At 38.6% G+C, this 19,225-nt stretch overlaps 1 protein-coding gene across 3 annotated transcripts in view; it reads left to right on the top strand.

Annotated features, from left to right (window-relative positions):
* Positions 1-19,225, top strand: part of MSRB3 (methionine sulfoxide reductase B3) — a 169,176-nt gene that overhangs the window by 66,565 nt on the left and 83,386 nt on the right. For all 3 annotated transcript variants that reach the window (XM_059402537.1, XM_059402539.1, XM_059402538.1), the window contains one exon: positions 13,768-13,796. In XM_059402537.1, coding sequence (XP_059258520.1) covers positions 13,768-13,796 — 29 coding nt within the window. The remainder of the gene's footprint in view (positions 1-13,767; positions 13,797-19,225) is intronic.

Raw genomic sequence — 19,225 nt, 5'->3', positions numbered from 1 at the left:
GACTTACATAAGACACCTCAGTTTCGTGATTAATCTTCTGAGGTGATTTGTTGGCACAGTCTGAGTAATTCATGGAATCTAAGGTTTTATTCTTTGATTCATGTGAGCAGAGACAATAGCTATAAAATCAATATTTATTAAAAAAAAAATTATTTATTTATTTATTTGACAGAGAGAGAGAGAGATCACAAGTAGGCAGAGAGGCAGGCAGAGAGAGGGGAAGGGAAACAGGCCCCCTGCTGAGCAGAGAGCCTGATTCGGGGATCGATCGATCGCAGGACCCTGGGATCATGACCTGAACCGAAGGCAGAGGCTTAACCCACTGAGGCACCCAGGTGCCCCTGAAATCAATATTTTTAGTAAATTCACCAAGAAAGGGGCAGGTGTATGATTTTTTTGTCTGGGGACTGGGTCTTTTCTGACAGATTTTTTACTTGGTTGGTGCTTAGTTCAGTGCGTCCCACAAAGACAACTTTTTTAATGTGATGGGTGACAACTTGTGAATGTGGAAGTTTATATGAAGCAATGGGAAATAACTTTAACTTCCTTGTTGGGGCAAAGAGTTACTTTGGAAACTACTGTTATAAACAAATTGAAATAATTAGGAATGTGAGATGCTTTGTTATTTTAGATTGAAGTTTTCTTTGCTTTAAAGGAATGCCATCCGGGTCAGTGGTTTGTAGGATCATCTGGATCAGATGGAGAACTTAGAAGTAGAGATTTCCAAACTCTTTAATCTGTGCTTTTTGAAAGCTTGGTGTAGTTCAGATAATCATACATCTTCCAGAATCATTGATTTGGGTCCAGGCAACCAATGATTTAGTACTTATTTTTATTGCACAATTAGGTTAAGAAACATTTTATACCATCTCTTCCAAGGCAGTTATATACTTTTCTATTAGAAAGTAGGCTTTCAGGGACTGCCTGGGTGGCTCAGTGGGTTAAGCCTCTGCCTTTAGCTCAGGTCATGATCTCAGGGTCCTGGGATCAAGTCCCATATCGGGCTCTCTGCTAGGCAGGGAGCCTGCTTCCTCCTCTCCCTCTCTCTCTCTACTTGTGATCTCTCTGTGTCAAATAAATAAAATCTTAAACAAAAAAAAAGAAAGAAGGAAAGAAAGAAAGTAGGCTTTCAGTATCTTTATGATTAAAAAAGTTACAGTAATCTGAGATCCTGTGAGGAACCTACAGCTTGAAGCTTTATTGATCCTACCAAGTCACAAGAATAAATCAGGAATTTATTCTTTATTTTTTCAACAAATAGAGGTAGCAACTGATTCAGAAACAACCTAGTCTTCTCTTGTTTCCCTCAAATACTAATAATCATTATCTACCTAGTTACTTGAGCAAAAATTCCAAGGTTGTCCTTGATTATTCTCTTTCCCTCACACTTCATATCTAACCTACCAATACATTTTGCACTGGGCACTTTCAAAATATATTCTGAATCTGAGTTCTCATTATATTCCCTGCTTCACCATTATCTTCATCATCTTTCACCTGAACTACTGTGATGATCTTTCTGCTTTGGCTTTTTTTTTCTCTTAATAGATTTAATTTTTTGAAAAGTTTTAGATTTGCAGAAAAATTGGAGATTGTGCAGACAGATCTCATATACTCTCTTACATTTCTATAGTATATTTGTTACAGTTTATGAAATAATATTGATATATTTTTATTATGTAAAGTCCATACTTTATTCAGATTTCCTCAGGGTTTCGTTTTTTTTTTTCAAAGATTTATTTATTTATGTGTGAGAGGGAGAAAGCAGATGCAAGTGAGTGAGGGTGGGTGGGAAGCAGAGATCATCTCAAGCAGACTGCCCACTGAGCACGTAGTCCCCACATGGGGCTAATTTCATGACCCTGAGATCATGACCTGAGCTGAAATCAAGAGTCAGATGCTTAACTGACTGAGCTGCCCAGGTGTCCCCAGAGTTCCTGAGTTTTTACCTAATGTCCTTTGTCTGTTCCAGGATCTTATCCAGGGTACTGCATTATACTTAGTCATCATGTCTCCTCAGTTTCTCTTGACTCTGACAGTTTCTTAAGACTTTCCTTATTGTTGATGACCTGAAAGTTTTGAGGAATATTGGTCAGGTATTTTGTATGAAGCCCCTCTATTGAGATTTGTCTGATGTTTTTCTTACGGTTAGACAGAAGTTACAGGTTTTGGGGTAGAAGATTACAGAGATAAAGTGCCATTTTAATCACATCACATCAAGGATACATACTATCAACATGTGACATCACTCTTAATGTTGACCTTGGTCACCTGGCTGAGGTAGTATTTACTTGGTGTCTCCACTGCAAAGTTACTCTGTTTTCCCCTTTCCATACTGTGCTCTTTGGAGCGAATGAATGGCCTGCGCTTAAGGACTGGTGAGATAGGTTCTTTATCTTGGGGGCAGAGTAGCTATATAAATTATTTGGAATTCTGCAAAGGGAAATGCATGCCTTTTCTCTCATTTATTTAATGAATCATTTACTTATATAGATATGGACTCATGGATATTTAGTTTATTCCTTGGGTTATAATCCAATACTATGCTATATATTTTGTTGTTCATATGTTCCAGCTTTAGCTGTTTGGGAACTTTTTCAGTTGGCTCCTGTATCCCTTTGAGATACCTCCTTCAATGTGGGGGTTTTGTCTTTGAGCCCTTCTTTGTTTTCTAGCACCACTTGATAATTTAGGTTTATCTTGTGTATTTCCTGCCCCAGTTCCAGAATCTGCCATTTCTCCAAGAAGCCCTGGATCCTTTTATTAGAGAATGGTATTAAAAACCAAGATCCGGGGACACCTAGGTGGCTCAGTTGGTTAAACATCCGACTTTTGAGTTTGGCTCAGGTCATGATCTCAGGGTCCTGGGATTAAACTCTGCATTAAGCTCCCTGCTCAGCACAGAGTCTGCTTGTCCCTCAACCTCTGCTCCTAACCATCCATCCCACCCTCCCCACCCCCCACCCCTGCCTCAAAGAAATAAATAAACAAAATCTTAACAAACCAAGAAAACCAAGATGTGGGTACCAGGTAGACTCTCTTTTTTTGTTGTTGTTCTTTGTAGTTCATTTTTCACATAGGAGAGTAAAATTTTAAATGATTTAAATCAGATTATAATTTGAAAAACTGATGATACATCTTTAAAAATCACAACTCCTTATAATGGCTTTTAAAGTTGAGATCTGGGGGCGCCTGGGTAGCTCAGTCAGTTAAGAGTCTGACACTTGGTTTCAGCTCAGGTTATGATCTCAGGGATGTGAGATTGAGTGGGGGGGGGGGGCTCTGGCTCATCGGGGAGTCTGCCTGAGATTCTCTCTCTCCTTCTGTCCCTCCCCTCCACTCTCAAATGAATAAATCTTGGGGGAAAAAACTGTATAGAGTAGCAGATGTATCATCTTTGCAAATGAAAAACACAACTGATTTTTTCAGATCTAAATGACTGTTTTAGTGCTTTGAAGAAACAGGAGTACACACACTTAACACTGACAATTAGATTTTTTTCTTCATGGTCTCTTTATTCTTAATTTATGCTTTTCTCTTCTTAATTTTGTGTTGCTTCTTCTGTTTGTGTATAGTGATATTTAGGAAATGAAGGGCTTTGGATAAACATATTCTCTAAACAACTAAAACGTGTATCTTTTTTCTTTTTTAAAGATTTTTATTTATTTATCAGAGAGAGAAATAGAGAGAGAGGGAGAGAGAGCGAGCACAGGCAGACAGAATGGCAGGCAGAGGCAGAGGGAGAAGCAGGCTCCCTGCCAAGCAAGGAGCCCGATGTGGGACTTGATCCCAGGACACTGGGATCATGACCTGAGCTGAAGGCAGCTACTTAACCAACTGAGCCACCCAGGTGTCCCTAAAACGTGTATCTTAACCCTAAAATTATTAACTAATGATTTAAAAAATAAAATCCTGTCTAAATAATATACTTCTGTGTCTTACTATATAGCATAATTAAATGATTGATTTCATGACTTATAGCTATCATTAATATCAAATATTATATTTAACAGTTATTAAATTGTGTTATAAAACAATTGGGCAGTGATGCCTTAATGAGGTAGTTAGGGTTCTGTAAAGTATGGAGGATGATATTCTCTTATCTTTCTATCTCCCATTGACATCCTCAGAGGATTTTGAAGTGTGTAGAATCTTTGCCTCTACAGTCACCAACTCTGGATTTCCCTTGTTTGAATTTCTTTTGTTGTCTCTCTAAAATTTTAGGATCTTCTATTTATTGTGTCTAGCACTAACCTGCTAGCCACAACTTCTATTGTTCTCCTTCTGATTACAACCTAGAGTAGAAAAGAAAATTTCCAGGGAAAATAAGAAAACAAATATTATGTGTAAAACTGATGTAGGGCAATAAATTTTACCACCTCCCAAGTCTGCCTCACCCCCCAGAGAGCACATGCCAAGTATGTACACAACACCGGTGTTAAAGGACCAGGCAAAACCATTGGAAACATTCTCCCACAGCGGTATGACGAGACAAAGAGCCCATTGATCCAAGTCTCATGTGTGCCTACTGGTGGTCTCTGGTAATTTGCAGGAGCAGCTGTCCCGTGGTCAAAATGCAGGTAAAGCACTTTGGCCAAATCTGGTTAAAAATAGTGAGGGAGAATAGAGAAATCCAAATTATATTGTACCGAAAATGGGTGCAAGTATATAAGAGCTGTAGACATTTTTATTTCCAGCTAATTTCTGGGTTTTTGGCTTTTATTGGAGGTTTGAGTTTGCTAAAAATCTGGCTGAAGAAGAAACAAAGTGCAGTGGTTTAAACACGAGGGCTTCCGTAACAAAAGGCCACGGACCAGGAGGCTTGAACACCAGAGCTTTACTGTGTCTCAGCTCTGGAGCCTAGAAGTCCCAGACCAAGATGTCAGTAGGGTTGCTTCCTTCTGAGCTCTCTCTTCTTAGCTTGTGGGTGACTGTCTTCTCCCTGTACCCTCAGAGGGTCTTCCTTCCCGGTCCGTCTGTGTCCTGATTTCCTTTTCTCATAAGGACACCAGTCACGTTGGATTAGGGTCCACTTGAATGACTTCATGTTAACATAATAACCTCTTTAAAAACCCTATTTTCAAACACAGTCACAGTACTAGGGGTTAGAACTTCAACATAAGAATTTGGGGAGGACGCATTTCAGCTCTTAACAGGATGTTGTCCTCTATCCCCTTTAACACTGTTTCTTTAGTGCTTTGGGTTTATTTTCAATGGCTAAAGTATCTTTAGAGGTTTTGTTCTCCCTCGAGATATAAATATACACAAGAAGCAAATTATTTTAAAGGAAGCACATGATTAAGTGCTGTAGATTATACAGATAGGACATGATACTGGAACTTAAAGACGGTAGTTATCAATATGGCCTAGGGAACAGCTGTGGAACTTGGGAGCCAAAAATGGCCTTAAGAATTAGCTGTTTTTTCAGTCTTACTCATCTGTATGCAAATTTTTATCCCCTCACACTCACTTTTTCTCTCTTCTTTCCTTTCCTGTTCTCCTTTTCTTTATTTTGGGGAACTACAGAAAAATTTAGACAGCTTACCTCTCCATGGAATAGTTTGTGTGGAGAAGCACTGATTTATTTCAAATGCTTCATTTTCCTAATGAGGAAAATGGGGTTCACAAGTTAAATGACTTGTCCTGGTTTCTGAACTTGATTCCAGGTCTCTTGATTCTTAATGCTATATGCTGTTGACTGCATTGTGCAACTATTTTATATATATATATTTTTTAAAGATTTTACTTATTTATTTTGGGGGGGTAGGATTAGGACAGAGGGGGAGGGAGAAGCAGGCTCCCTGATGAGCATGGAGCCTGATCTGAGTGGGGGGAACAAGATGGGAGAGCTCCATCCCAGGACCCTGGGATCATGACCTGAGCCGAAGGCAGGTACTTCACCAACTGAGCCAGCCAGGCACCCCAAATTATACAGCTATTTTAGAGAATGTTTCACTTGTGTTTTAAGGACAAATAAGATTTCTTCTCTATGTTGTATAAACAGATCATTTATATTATTTTGCATTGGCCTTCTCTCTTAAATATTTCCAGTTTCTTTGGTTATTTTTACTGCTATTCTCTCTTATGTTTTGCTACATCATTTTGGCACTCCTATTAAAATTGTATCCCAACTAAGATCACAAGCAGAGTAATATATTCTGTTTATATGTATGTATGTATATGTGGCCAAAATATTGCTAGATGTACTTGTAGCTGTAGGTCAATTTTAGTTAGTATCTTTGCTTAGATAGAAACCTATCTTTATTCAACTTATAATGCATGCCAGAGCCTGACCTGGGAAGTTCATAGTAGGACACACATAAACTGTAAAAGGCAAATAAAGTCCTTCCATTCCATAAAGAGTGCCGCTGAGACTTAGAGCAGTAATTATCTTCTCCAAAGTCACCTAGGGTAGCATGGGGTAGACCTGAGCCGGGCTCTGGTCTGTCTGTCTCAGTCAGCTGGCTTTTCCATGATTACCACCTTAATTTTTTTTTTAAGATTTTATTTATTTATTTGACAGAGAGAGAGAGAGATCATAAGTAGGCAGAGAGGCAGGCAGAGAGAGAGAGGGGGAAGCAAGCTCCCAGCCGAGCAGGGAGCCCAATGTAGGCTCGATCCCAGGACCCTGGGACCATGACCTGAGCCAAAGGCAGAGGCTTAACCCATTGAGCCACCCAGGCGCCCCTACAGCCTCAATATTAAGCGCCGCATAGACTCTACATTTCTGCTGCATAAAGTCTTGGACCAACATCTCAGGGTGGCAGTGATCCCAGTGACAGGACCATGGCCTGGTTACGAGGAAAACACAAAAAACCACACAATACCAGCAGAAGTAGAGTGTGCCCGTGGGGGAGTGGGAGCTTACATGGCATGGTACTTGGGTGCCATACGGTGTCCAGGGGAAGAGTCTGTCAATAAAGGAAAAGGTGCTTGGGGTGCCTTGCAGTCCCTGAACCTCAGTTTCTCATTAACAGGCTCCTGTGGGGCCTCTTCAAGTAGGGCGCCTCAAGTTTGCTCTTTGGCTGACTGTTTTGATTTCTAAGTTTATGGGTTGTTTGATTCATTTTTGTCAGTTTTAAAAAAAATTGAGCATGCCATTAATGGACACTTTTTATTTGTACATTTTTTCTCAGTTTTTGTTATGGTAACTAATGTGTCTTTCAACATTTAAATTTATTTTTTCCTGTGTATTTTCCTGTCTTTTGCCTTTGTAGCATCTTTATCATCAAAATAAAACATAGAGGCCTAAATTTTAAATGCAATAAGTAGGTATCTCATAACCTAGTTCTACTTTGGTTACAATATTAGAATATTCTGGGTTGAAAGTACCAGAAATACCCCAGTAAATGTGGTTTAACAGGGACAGACTTGACTACCTCCACAGAAACTCTAAAGAAAGACTCTTCTGGAACTGGAACACTATCAGAGTTCTGTGTTGGCATTTCTGTAATTCTCCTGGCCTTCCCTTCAATGTTACAAGATTACTGTAGCGGTTCTAAGTGTCACAGCCTTAAATAATAACCTCAAATGCAGGAATCAGGGAGAGGGAGAAAGTAGGAAAAGGGCCTTCTCCCTAAATCACCTCTGTCCTTTTCATGGAGAAAAACCTTTCCAAGAAGTGTCCCAGCAGACCTCCCGGTACCTCTCGCTGGTTGGAATGGGGTTACCTGCCTATCTGGGAACCAGCCATTCCTGTTGGGGGACTGAAGGGGAACACATCTTGAGTACCCTTCCAAAACTGGGATTCTGTCTTCAGGGAAGAAGACTGGCTGTTAGATAGGCAACAACCAGTGTCTGCCACAGTTGTTGAACACTTTTAGTATGGTCAAATAACATGAACCGGTGTAGGATTTCAAATCTGATGGAGCACAAAGAAGGAACAACTGGTGCTATTTGGGTATAAACTCAAGGGATTTAACATCGTCTGGCCACTCCTTTTCAAAGAAGCAATGATGAAAACTAATCTGTGGGGAGAGTTTAGAAGTTAGACAAAGCGTTAGGATACTAGAAAGAGGTCGGGGGAGGGAGTGTTCCAAGCAGAGGAAGCATATTCTATTTATGTAGCCGGAAGAAGGGGCATAGATACTCATCGCTATTATTAAAAGAAATTCTAAAGCTTATAAGTAGGTTCCTGAAATAATGGAATTTCTGAAATTTTTCTATCTTTTAAGGGGACAACAGAACAGGTTATTTGACCTGGACTGTTCTAGAAAATTCTGGGTATAGAGGAATTGTCATATATAATGGTGACCTTATAGGCAAAATCCATCTGTTACTCCTTCTTCTTCCTTCTAATAACTTCTGCAACTAGAATCTTAGATTGACATCAATTTAAAACACTAAGAACAGCACCCTCACCTTTCCACACATTACCTAAAACCTTTTGGCACAATGAGTTCCTCATGTAGCTCATACTTAACGTGGTTCTCATTAAAAATTTTTTAATTCATTTGGACATTAAGCAAAAGCCGTTTCTCTGACACTTTGTGGGTTCCTCATAAGAGACAATACAATTTTAAAAAATGATAAAATAAAAACTTTTGATTTCAATACACAGAACTTTCCTGGACTCTGGGTTATTTCCTATAAATAGAGGACAGTAGTTTTATAAATTTGTGCAAAACTGTAGAACTCTACTGAAAGACTAAAGCCACCCTCTTTTAAAAATAAAAAAGACTAAAGCCACCTTTTTTAAAAAATACAGTTTCGTTATCTAAAGAACGCATTCATTGTATATTTAAATTATTGAAAAAAGTAGTAATGATACTTAAATTTTCCTAGCAACTACAAATTCATAAAAACTATTCCGGTTGAAAAATTTGGGAATTTAGGTTTAAGCCTTCTTTAGTGTGGTAATATTGCTACAAGTGCCCCAAAATAATAGTGGCTTAAACCTGGTAACAGGATTGGTGTGGTGCTACCAGTGTGTATGTACCTTCAGTACAAGGGCTGGTAAAAGGCTGATACTCTGATACTAGCTTCTCTCTCGTGGTGTAAGGCTGCTTCAGCTCCTGAAATCACATCTACATTCCAGCCCATGGGAAGAAGAAAGGAATGCAGCTCTGTGGAAGGGCACGACTCAGATGCCATACACATCACTTCTGCCTGCATCCTTTCGGCAAGAACTTAGTCACATGGTTACAACTAGCTACAAGAGGAGATAAGTTGTCTTACTTAGGCAGATTATGTGCCCATCGAAAACTCAGAGCATCTGTTTCTAAAATAAAGAAGTGGAGAAAAGACACGGAAGACCATAGCAGTGTGTGCTATATTCTCCAACTTTTGGCGATTGCCAAAGCAGCTAGTTGTGTAGCATTAAGCTTAGATGTGAGTATGAAATCAAGGGGTTAAATGGGTGTCTGTGTGGACATAATTCTATTTATGTATCTTATATTCCACATAACTTTAGTTCATGCATTTTTATATTCCTGCTATCTAGCTTAATATACTACTGAAAATAAGCACATCACACATGGTGTGGAATGAATGAAGGACCATCCCTTTTTGCCTTTCTAGTATAATCTGTATTATGTGTGAATTGTTTTTCACCCTTGCCATTTGTCTGATCCTGTCTATACTTTACTTACTTATTAAAAGAGGATTTAGAAGTAGAGATGATCATAGTCCATAGCACAGTAGAGACCTACTTTTTGTCTTGTGTGTGTAAAATCTGAGAAATCTGAATTAACTTCTACCACAGGACCAACTTTCCTTAATCCCCAAAGAGATAGTATTAACTCTACTATTAAGTCTTCTTTAATAATAGAGTAGTTGTGTGTTTTTTGAAGGTTCAGTACTGTGTCTGAGAATTCTAAAAACATTCTTGGTTTTCAACTGATACTGGACATCATTAACTCATTTGTGAAGGTGTTTTCTCTGCACTCTATACATACATTTTACATATTGACCGGCTACCTCTAGAGACGATAAGATGGTCCGAGGAATAAGAGTTTTTTGACACAATATTTCACATCTCAAAGAAGGTATTTTATTGAATGTTTGGCCACCGTACCTATTTATAGCCTTCTGTTAGCGCATAGATCCATTTGTTCGTGTGTTAATTCCTACTACACATTTTTAAATAACTCTTCAATGCCACATGCCACAGTGAGTGCTGTGTATATGAAGAAGGACTAGACCCAGCCTTCATTTCTCTGAAACACAGTGTAGGGGTCTCTGTACCAGACCCCACACCATGCAGTAATTGAGGGGCAAGCATGGAGCTCTGGGAGGCAAGGGGCCAGGTAGGGTGCTGATGGGATTGAGGTGGGTCTTCACAGTTGCCTAAGAGCTTGTCACTAAGGAGCTGGGGGGAGGGCACCGGCGGCCGAAGGCACTGGATGCGGGCTGATAATATGGCAGCAGTTGCATTTGGTGAGAGTGAAGGACACAATGTGGGTTACAGCTGGGGTGGGAGACCTGGGATCAGGGCCCCTCAGACACACTGCAGAGGAGTGTGAACTTGGTATCCCTCAGTCAGTGTCTTTGAAACTTTTTTGTCTGTGACCCATAAAAAGACGTACCTTTTTACATAATGATTTATTACCAAGCCTGGTCCTACCACTTGCATGGCCTGAGCCAGAAGACAAATGGGGACCCAAGATAGCTAATTATTTAAGAGGTTATAAATCAAGGCAATAAGCTATTACAAAAGAATATACCAACCTACTTTGACAGATGTACCTTATAACAAAAACAGTGAAATACCAAATAACTGAGAATAGTACAAATTTAAAGTTAATTTAGACTTCCACTAAAAGACTGTCGTTCAGCCTGGGGAAATGCAGGCGTGACAGCAACCAGGCCAAGTGGAGGAGAGAAGTCTCCCTCAGCCTTCTTTTCCAGTGGCTGTGGATCTGTCAGAGAACACCTCCTTTGTTTTCTCCCATCTGTCCTGTCCCTGCCCCTTCCCTATCCCTAGCAGCCGGGCACCTGAGTTCCAAGGCCATGTAGACGGTGCCAGTCTGGTCTGAGGGACAGTCTCTGGCCCCTTGGTGCTCCAGCTTCCCACTCTCATGGAAGAGTTTGAATTAAGAATTCTCTGACCAGAAATTTGGAAAGGAGAGAAAGCATTCTCCCCTGTCCTCTTTGTTCACCCTTCCCTCTGCCCTCAGGTCCAGGCTCCCTTCTTCCAGCTTCTGGCCACCCCTCGAGCTGGAGGCACACACACACTGGAAACACAACCTGCCTGGAAGGGCCTACCCAGGTTGAGGAAGCCAGCTAAGGGCCATTTGGTTGGACAATGCTGGGGTCCCTGGTACTTGGAGCTTCAGGGAAGGGAGCTTCAAGAAGGGACTCCTTGCCTGGTGGACGGGAGCACACAGTCAGAGGAAGGCCTGAGCAGAGGTTTTTTGCTGACTTGTCAGGATGGTCCTGCATAGACCACCCATGTGCGATCATGCACATTCACAAATGCACATACATGTCCCTCAAGTTGCCCAGAATTGCACATACTCTTAATACTCTTATTATGTGAAGTGTGTTTGTCTTCTTTTCTATTCTAATTCAGTTTTTTTAAAAAAATACTACTTGTAATCCACTAAATGAATTTTATAATACACCAATGGGTCCATTTGTGACCCACGTTTGGAAAGCTCTGCACTCGTTTTGGGGGGTGGTAGTAATGTGATCAGATGAGTGTTTTGGAAACTTCTGGCAGCTGATGGGATAATAGACTGGAAGAGAGGGCATGATCCTAGTTATGAGATTCGGAGCCAATGATAGGCCCAAAGATGGTAAAGGTGAGAACAGAGAAGAGGGAAAGGTAGTAGGATCAACAGGTCTTGGTGACCAGTATGGTTTTGGGGATGCAGAAGATAACTGGATCAATGTCATGATATCCAGTTTCAGTGCTATATTGCAGGGAATTATATTTGAGGGAAAAGAAATTGAATTGAGCTTAGTACCTACACCATTTGAGATCCCGGGACAACCTTCAGGCAGCGTCACTTGTTAGTTGGAGAGAGGTTTAGTAAAGTCGGGACTGTAACAGGGCCTTTGGGTTTAGCAATAGGAAGCCACTGATCAACTTTAGCAAGGACACATGGCAGTGGCTCAAAGGAAGACTTACGGCAGAGGATGTAGTTTCTCCCTTCCATACACTTGATTGCAAGCGCAGGAAAGTAGGGCACTGACTTGAAAGAGGACCTTTATTTCATTCCCGAGCACTTCTCTGAAGAAGGGAGGAGAAACCTATAGAAACCCGAGATCGAAGAGACAGCAGAGAAGAGGAGTCACTCACACAGGCTGGATGAGAGTGCCTTTTAGCACAGAAGTGGAGGGATGCTTAGACAGAAGGAAGAACCCCCTGCAATGCAGGTGAGAAGGCTATGTGTGGAGGCAGACGTGCCCCTCAGCAGACAGTTGCTTTGTTTGAGCACCAGGCCACTGTGTACATGCTGTGACCGGGGGGAGGGGGGGATGCCAGGAGGACGTGGGGGCAAGTGTCCTTTAGACTGGACTCAGGGATGCTGGAAACAAGGAAGAGGACCCAGGGCAGGGCTTTCCATAGCAGGAGAGAAAACAAAAACCAAAAATGGTCTCCAGCTGACATGGTGGTCAGGGATGGGTCAGAGGAGGATTGAGAGGAGGACTGTGACTGGCCAGGGCGTGGGGGAAATGCGCACCTGGCTTACCTCGCTGGTTATTGATAACCACGGCGGTCATAATACCTTCTTCTTTTTTTTTTTTTTTATAGTTATTGACTTAGTTTAAGTATCAGGTGAAGCTTTACTTGAGAATACTTGAGGAAAAATGGCTTTTTATGACAAAGGAAGCTGCTTCTCGCTTCTCCTTTCTCCTTCTCCCCTTTGATGACTTCTCTTGAAACTCATTTAGGTAAAGAAAGCCACTGCTTCCAAAAGTGCTTTGGTACCCTGGCATAATTTCAAAGAATTCTCCTTTCCCACTTAGTTAACTACATTTCCCCAGGAAAAAAAAAAAATCTTCTCTGTCAATGTAACATCCCTTAACAGGACTCCTGCTGGTGGGTTCTTGTATCTTGCTGTGGCAGCTGTGAACATATATACTATTGATTGTTAATGTGTGATATAAATCCGACTGGAGCATGGCCACTAATTGGTTTGAGAGCTAGATATAGACAATGCTGTCTTATAGTAGCCTGTGTAGATAGGCCTAGTCATAGGGTTAATTCTGCTTGACAGCACATCAGCAGCATCTTGGGAGTAATTACCCAACAGAAGTTTTCCCACAGCCGAACTGAGAGCTTCAAAGGCTTCTGAATTTACAACCAGTATGAACCTATATCTGAAACATAATGTTCCCACAAGAGCTCGGATTTTTTTTTTTTTCCTCCTTCTTATTAAATGTATGGAGTGACTAGGTTCATTTACTGGGCGAAGAACTTAGTGAAAAATTAACTTGGTGTTGAATAATTGAAAATCTTTAATAATAAGAAAGAGGATAAATTTCAATTTGAGTTTTTTATTGCTTTATTATATTATGGAAACAAGTTAATCTGCCTTTTTTTGGATCTATAATTTATCCTCCTCTCAAAACAAGTTAAAAAGTTAACTATCTTTTTCATACTGTGCTGTCTCCACAGGTAATGTGCATGTTTAGGGGACTTAGGATAATGTATACATCTAAAATAGTTAAAATAGATGAGGTATTTACATTTTAAAAGCGATTTTCCTTGTCAGCCAATGTACTGAAATCTCTAACTATTGGTTCCCCTCTCGCAAAGTAACAGTTGCTCTTTAATAAGCAATTTTTTTATTGTAAAAAATTTCTTTCTCTTTACAGGTCCGAAAGCAAGTTCGACTCCGGTTCAGGTATGTTTACATTAGTAATGTTATTCTGAGTGTATTTTATTTACATTATTCTCTGAGGAGTAACTCATCAGACCAAGAGCCTTTTTGATTTTAAACAGACTGGGCAGCCTCTTCTCAAAACATGAACCCCACCCAAGGCTATCAGCTGCTTGGAATCCTAACTGGAGATGTTCACTTTGGGATTCTTGATAGTTCTGCAATAAGGCTTCAATGCCCTGTATCTGCCAAGTTTCATTTTAAAAGCAGAAGTAAGAGTTGTACATACTTATTGCTCAAAATAGAATATTATTCTCTAAGTAGCTAAGGCGTCCTGAATGATTTGAAGATTATGTGCAAGTGACTTGTCATCAAATGTGGGTAATAAATACATTTAATCCAGCAAACTATAGTTTATGTACTGCTGAAGCAAGCACTAATCTAGAAAACTAAAAAGAGTTTAAGCCAATAGAAATAGAAATTTGCCTACGATTTGTTAGTTTTTTTTAAAGAATTGTTTTGTTGTGGCGGGAATGGAAAACTAAGGTCACCTGAAGCCATTATTTTGCATCTATCAAGAAAAAATTTATATTTTCAGAAACAATGGCATATCAACCTCCTTAGATGTTCTTTTCATTAAGCCTGAATATAGCCATATAATCCTTAGGTTGGACTGTGTCTTTATGTCATTTGCTGAGATGTATGTGCTTCAGGTTGTCAAATGGTGTTTATAATTAAAAACACAAAAATTGTCTCATATTCATACAAAGAAATTATACCATTTAGTGAATTGTTCATAGATAAATAAACATTGATTTTCAGTTCCAGGAGAAAATAATTTGCAAAGAAACATAATTTACTGAATTTGAAAGTAACATTCTTACTCTGGTTTGAGTTCCATTCTGTTTTAAGTTTAAATAAAAGTTTTTGTTCATTATGTTCGCAAAGGACCTGAGGACCATATACATTCTTTTTGGTCATGACATTAAGGTGCTAACATGCTTTTCTCCTTTAAAAGCTTCATCTTTCTTTTATTGTACACCTTTATGAATGTCTCCACCTTGGTGAGACTCTTTAAATATGAGGTCTGTACATTTGAGTTAACAATTTCACCTCATTTGAGAACCACGGTTCCAGAAATCTGTCCATTCTGTGTGTTTGGGCTTCTGAATCACATCTGACAGTAAGAGCGTAAGATAAACATTTCTGGTTTACAATAGAGACTAAATGGAGACTAAAGGTATGGTGACATTGTATCAATGATTTGACCTTTTACTGATTCATAAGAGGCGACTCAAAATAGGGTGGGAAGTCTTTGTCATTTCATAAATATTAAAATCTCTAAGTATAATAAAAAATAAATGGAGAAAATTGATGGCATATGAATTTTTTACATAAAAGTTGGATCTTTTTATATCTTTACCAGTATTACTAAATATTTATTAAGATCCTACTTCATTATGATCTGATTTAATTCCCTAAAGATGAGGTCAGAAACTGGTTTTAGGGTAAAGGATCTGGTACATAGCTCTTAAAAATGAAAAAGTCCAACAAGTTCATTTTGAAAGTAAAACCTGGAAATAGTGTACAGAATTGAAATATTAGGCAGTGATTGTCAAAGTCAGAAAATTTATGTTGAATTTGCAAATCCAAATGAAAGCATGCTGCTAAATTCCTGTAGTGATAGTTATAACATCTGTACAGACACATGTCTTTCACTCTGGTGACCAAACATTTTTTTGTTCATGATTCTTATTTTCTCCAAGTCCTAATTTAAAAAAAAAAAAAAAAAGTTTATGATGGACAACATCTGCATGTCTTTGAAAACTATGAAGTTCTGTACTCTGAAAAATCTTATGGGGAATACTGATTAAAAGTTTATTTATTCTTTTAATTTCAAATTTAAATATGTTGTGGAAAGAATTCAGATGGTTTCAAATTAAGAAACAGGTAATTATGTTTTCTTATAAGCTCTTTTAGCTTAGTATCAGATGAGGGAATCATGACAAAGGAAGCTAGAACTGTGTTCTTTGGCATGCTATATCATGCAAATTTGGTTAGAAATAAGATGGCATATTGGAACAATTAAATGTATGACTTTAATACGTTCAGATTTTCTATTGTTCATCAAACACAGAAAGTAAACTAGCTCTGCTTAATGTTGTATACAGCTATAACAGTGTTCCTGACAAAGTAAGATTTTTAAATGAAGGAAGATGTCAATCTTGCAAAAGAAAAAAAACACTCAAAAAATAAATAGTATGGTTAATGACTGGCCATAAAGGAAAAGATTTCAAAGTAACATTTTATATATATATATATATCCCCTCCCAAATAAGGAACCCAGCTTATGCAGAACTTACTGCACATTTACAATTTGTGTAAATGAGTTTCTGACTGTGGAGTGAGCTTCAGGAGGAAGGAAGGAAAGTTTTCATGGTCAGCACATGGTGAAAAATGTCAGTTGTTGAATACATACCCAAGTAATCAACCTAGAGAGTGATTTCGGTTTTTTCTCAAAACTGTATCAACTTTTTTCTATGAAAGCAAACCCACAAACAGCTTGTGTTTTTTTTTTTTTTTAAAGCTTCAAAAAAACTTATAATGAAATATTTCAACTATATATAAAAATAGAGTGTGGTGTAATGAATATCCACATATCCATCATCTAGATTTTACAGTTGTTAATAATTTGCCATACTGATTTCACTTTTCTTTTTTTGCTTGAACTATTTTAAAGTAAAATACATACATTTCATGTCACTTTAAAAGCCTGAAGATTATAGATTACCTTGACTTAATGAAAGAAATCAACTATTTTTTTGAGGTTTTCATTTATCTCAGAAATTCGAGTCACATACAGATTCTTATGGAAAGGGTCGTGGCATTACCATGTCCACATTTAGTTAAAGGGACATCAAAAGTTCTATTTGTGGTGGAGGTTAACAAAACCTTCAACCAGAAGGTAGTGGCACTGAATTAATTCTGATCCAAGAACCCCAAGAATGTTCTGTCCTCAAAGTAATTTGATTAACACTGTAGCTGTGTCCTCTGTGTCCTCAGGTATATACTGATTAAACTCTGTTTCTTTTGATTTGTTACTCAATCACCTCAAGTTTTCGGCTTTGCTGAGAGCAATCAACCTACCTTCTTTCTGAAGGAGTTTTAAGGTTTCCATTTTAATATTGTTTCCTCACTGATGCACTAATGTTGCTTGCCTGCAATCGTGTGTAGTTGGTGACTTTACTAATAGAGTAAAACAGACTTCCTTTTATGTTCAGAAGTAGCAAGAAGCTGTGCTCTTCTCCCCACCTCCCAAGAAGGGAAGTTAGTTGATGCTGGGGGAAGCAGAGCATTGAGTTTAATGTAGTGATTAAACATGAAAGCTATATATCAAATCTCAGGAGAAGCATGCTTTTGAAAGAGACAAGGAACTGTGGAGCATACTGCGTGATAGGCTATGTAAACAGAGCCCTGGAGGTCAGTGTGTGGATGCAAACCAATTAAATAAAGAAATTACTGGCTTTGCTTTCTGTCATCTGGATGGGGAGGATCACAAGTTAACATGGACAGGGCTGAAGTGTAAACTTCGCTTGAATAACTTATAGGCACCTCTGGAAACGTCATTAACTCTTTCAATTCAGCACCAAGTTTTTTTTTGTTGTTGTTTTTTGTTTTTTTTTTTGTTTTGTTTTGTTTTTAAATTTAACCAAAAGAAGTAGCAATCAAAAATAAAATATATGCTCTGTTTGCCCTTTTGTACATGTCCATTAACAAAGGTGCTCGTGGTGAGTAGAAAGAATGGAAGAGAATGCAGGGGATGAGCTGCTGAGAAGAGCAGAGTTGACGGGGCAATCATGTTTCAGGAACGCACACATGTCTTTTAAAAACAACCCATTTGGAAAAGCAGAGCTCTTGCAGAATAACTGAAAAAAGATGTTTTCCTCTTCTCCTCAATACTGGGTATAAGGCAAAGCCGTAGTTGGGATTTACCAGTCACTACGTAACATCAGGATGGTGTTATTTCTGTTCTATTAACATAGAATAGTTTTCTGACCAAGAAGAACCTGAAGCCTGGAAGTTAATAACTGTATGTTAAGGACTGCCTGGAGTCTAATTCTGTGCTCTTAACCTTCTCAGGTGATGTTTGGATGAGAAAATGAAATATCAAGTTAAAATGGTATAGTTTCATGGTCCATAAACATTCAAAATAAAGGTTTTTTTTTTCTTTCTTTCTTTCTTCTGTAGAGTCATGTTGGCTGAGAAAGTGAATAAGCTTATGTTTAGTGCTTGTTGATTCTGGGCTGCTTGGAATAGCTCTACTAAGGAAATGGGCTCATAGAACACAGCAACTCAAAGGTATAAGATTTCATGAAAGCAAATTATGGAGGATTAAGAAACCTAATGAGCATGTTTTCGTGTGGAGAGTTGAGGAGGGAGCTCACTCTTAAATAAAGCCCAAGAGTGTACAAGGTTAGGAGATCCTAAAAGACACGATAATAAAAGGCACAACAGAATATAATTATCTTGAAGGAAAAAAAAAAAAACAAAAACCCAAAACAACAAAAAACCCGAGGAACAAAAAGCAGCTAGTGTCGCTTTTAAGATCTGTATAAAAAGGGCTCTACACCAGGATAAGGAAATCAAAGAATATAATCAGTTAAAGCTCGAGGCAAAAACATAAGGGCAGTGAAAAATACAGTGGACTGTTAATGGTGGTCGCTAAGTTGAAGGGAAATGAGGAATTTGAATATAGTAGAACTAGAGTTTTGAAAGTTTGTGAGCAAATGAGACAGTCTGCCTAACATATTAATCTTTCTCAAGAAATTAATAAGGGAAACATTTTCAGATCTTACCAATGTGGAGGTTGTGTTGACAATACTTCTCAGCTGCTTCAGATCGATTTTCTCATTTTTAATTTATTTTTGAAGGGCTTGTAACAACAAAGAGCAAGGAAATATAATATAAATCTCTAGACGAGTATTGAAATCTGTCTCTGGGCATCAGTCATTAGTAGAAATGAGAAAAATATTGTCTGTTCATCTGATCATTCATTCAACCTATGTTTATCAGGCGCACTGTGTGCCAAACCTAGACGCTGCGTTTATAGCTGTAAACAGGGTGGATATTATTCATTCTTCCCAATAAACTAGTTGGACCATTATACAAATTCACATGGATTTCTTTGCATATTTGGCTGAGAAGGGCTAATAAGGTTAAATTTAGATCCAGAATTGAAGAACTCGTGATGTTTAAACATAAGCTAATATATTTTAGGTTTTGACAAATTTACCTTTCTTGACTTTATTCAAACCGTATCACTTTGGTTTCCCCTTTGACTTTTAAGAGACCAGCCTAATAATGCTACTGGTTAGTGTGTAGTTTTTCTCTAGCTTTTAATCAGGACTGACATTTCACATTTGATTATCATTAAAAGAGATTAACTTACAAGA

Source organism: Mustela nigripes, chromosome 6 (assembly GCF_022355385.1).
Source record: "Mustela nigripes isolate SB6536 chromosome 6, MUSNIG.SB6536, whole genome shotgun sequence".
In the NCBI taxonomy this organism is placed as follows: Eukaryota; Metazoa; Chordata; class Mammalia; order Carnivora; family Mustelidae; genus Mustela; species Mustela nigripes.
The sequence above is the reverse complement of the archived record's forward strand: the minus strand, read 5'-3'. Positions and strand labels throughout refer to the sequence as shown.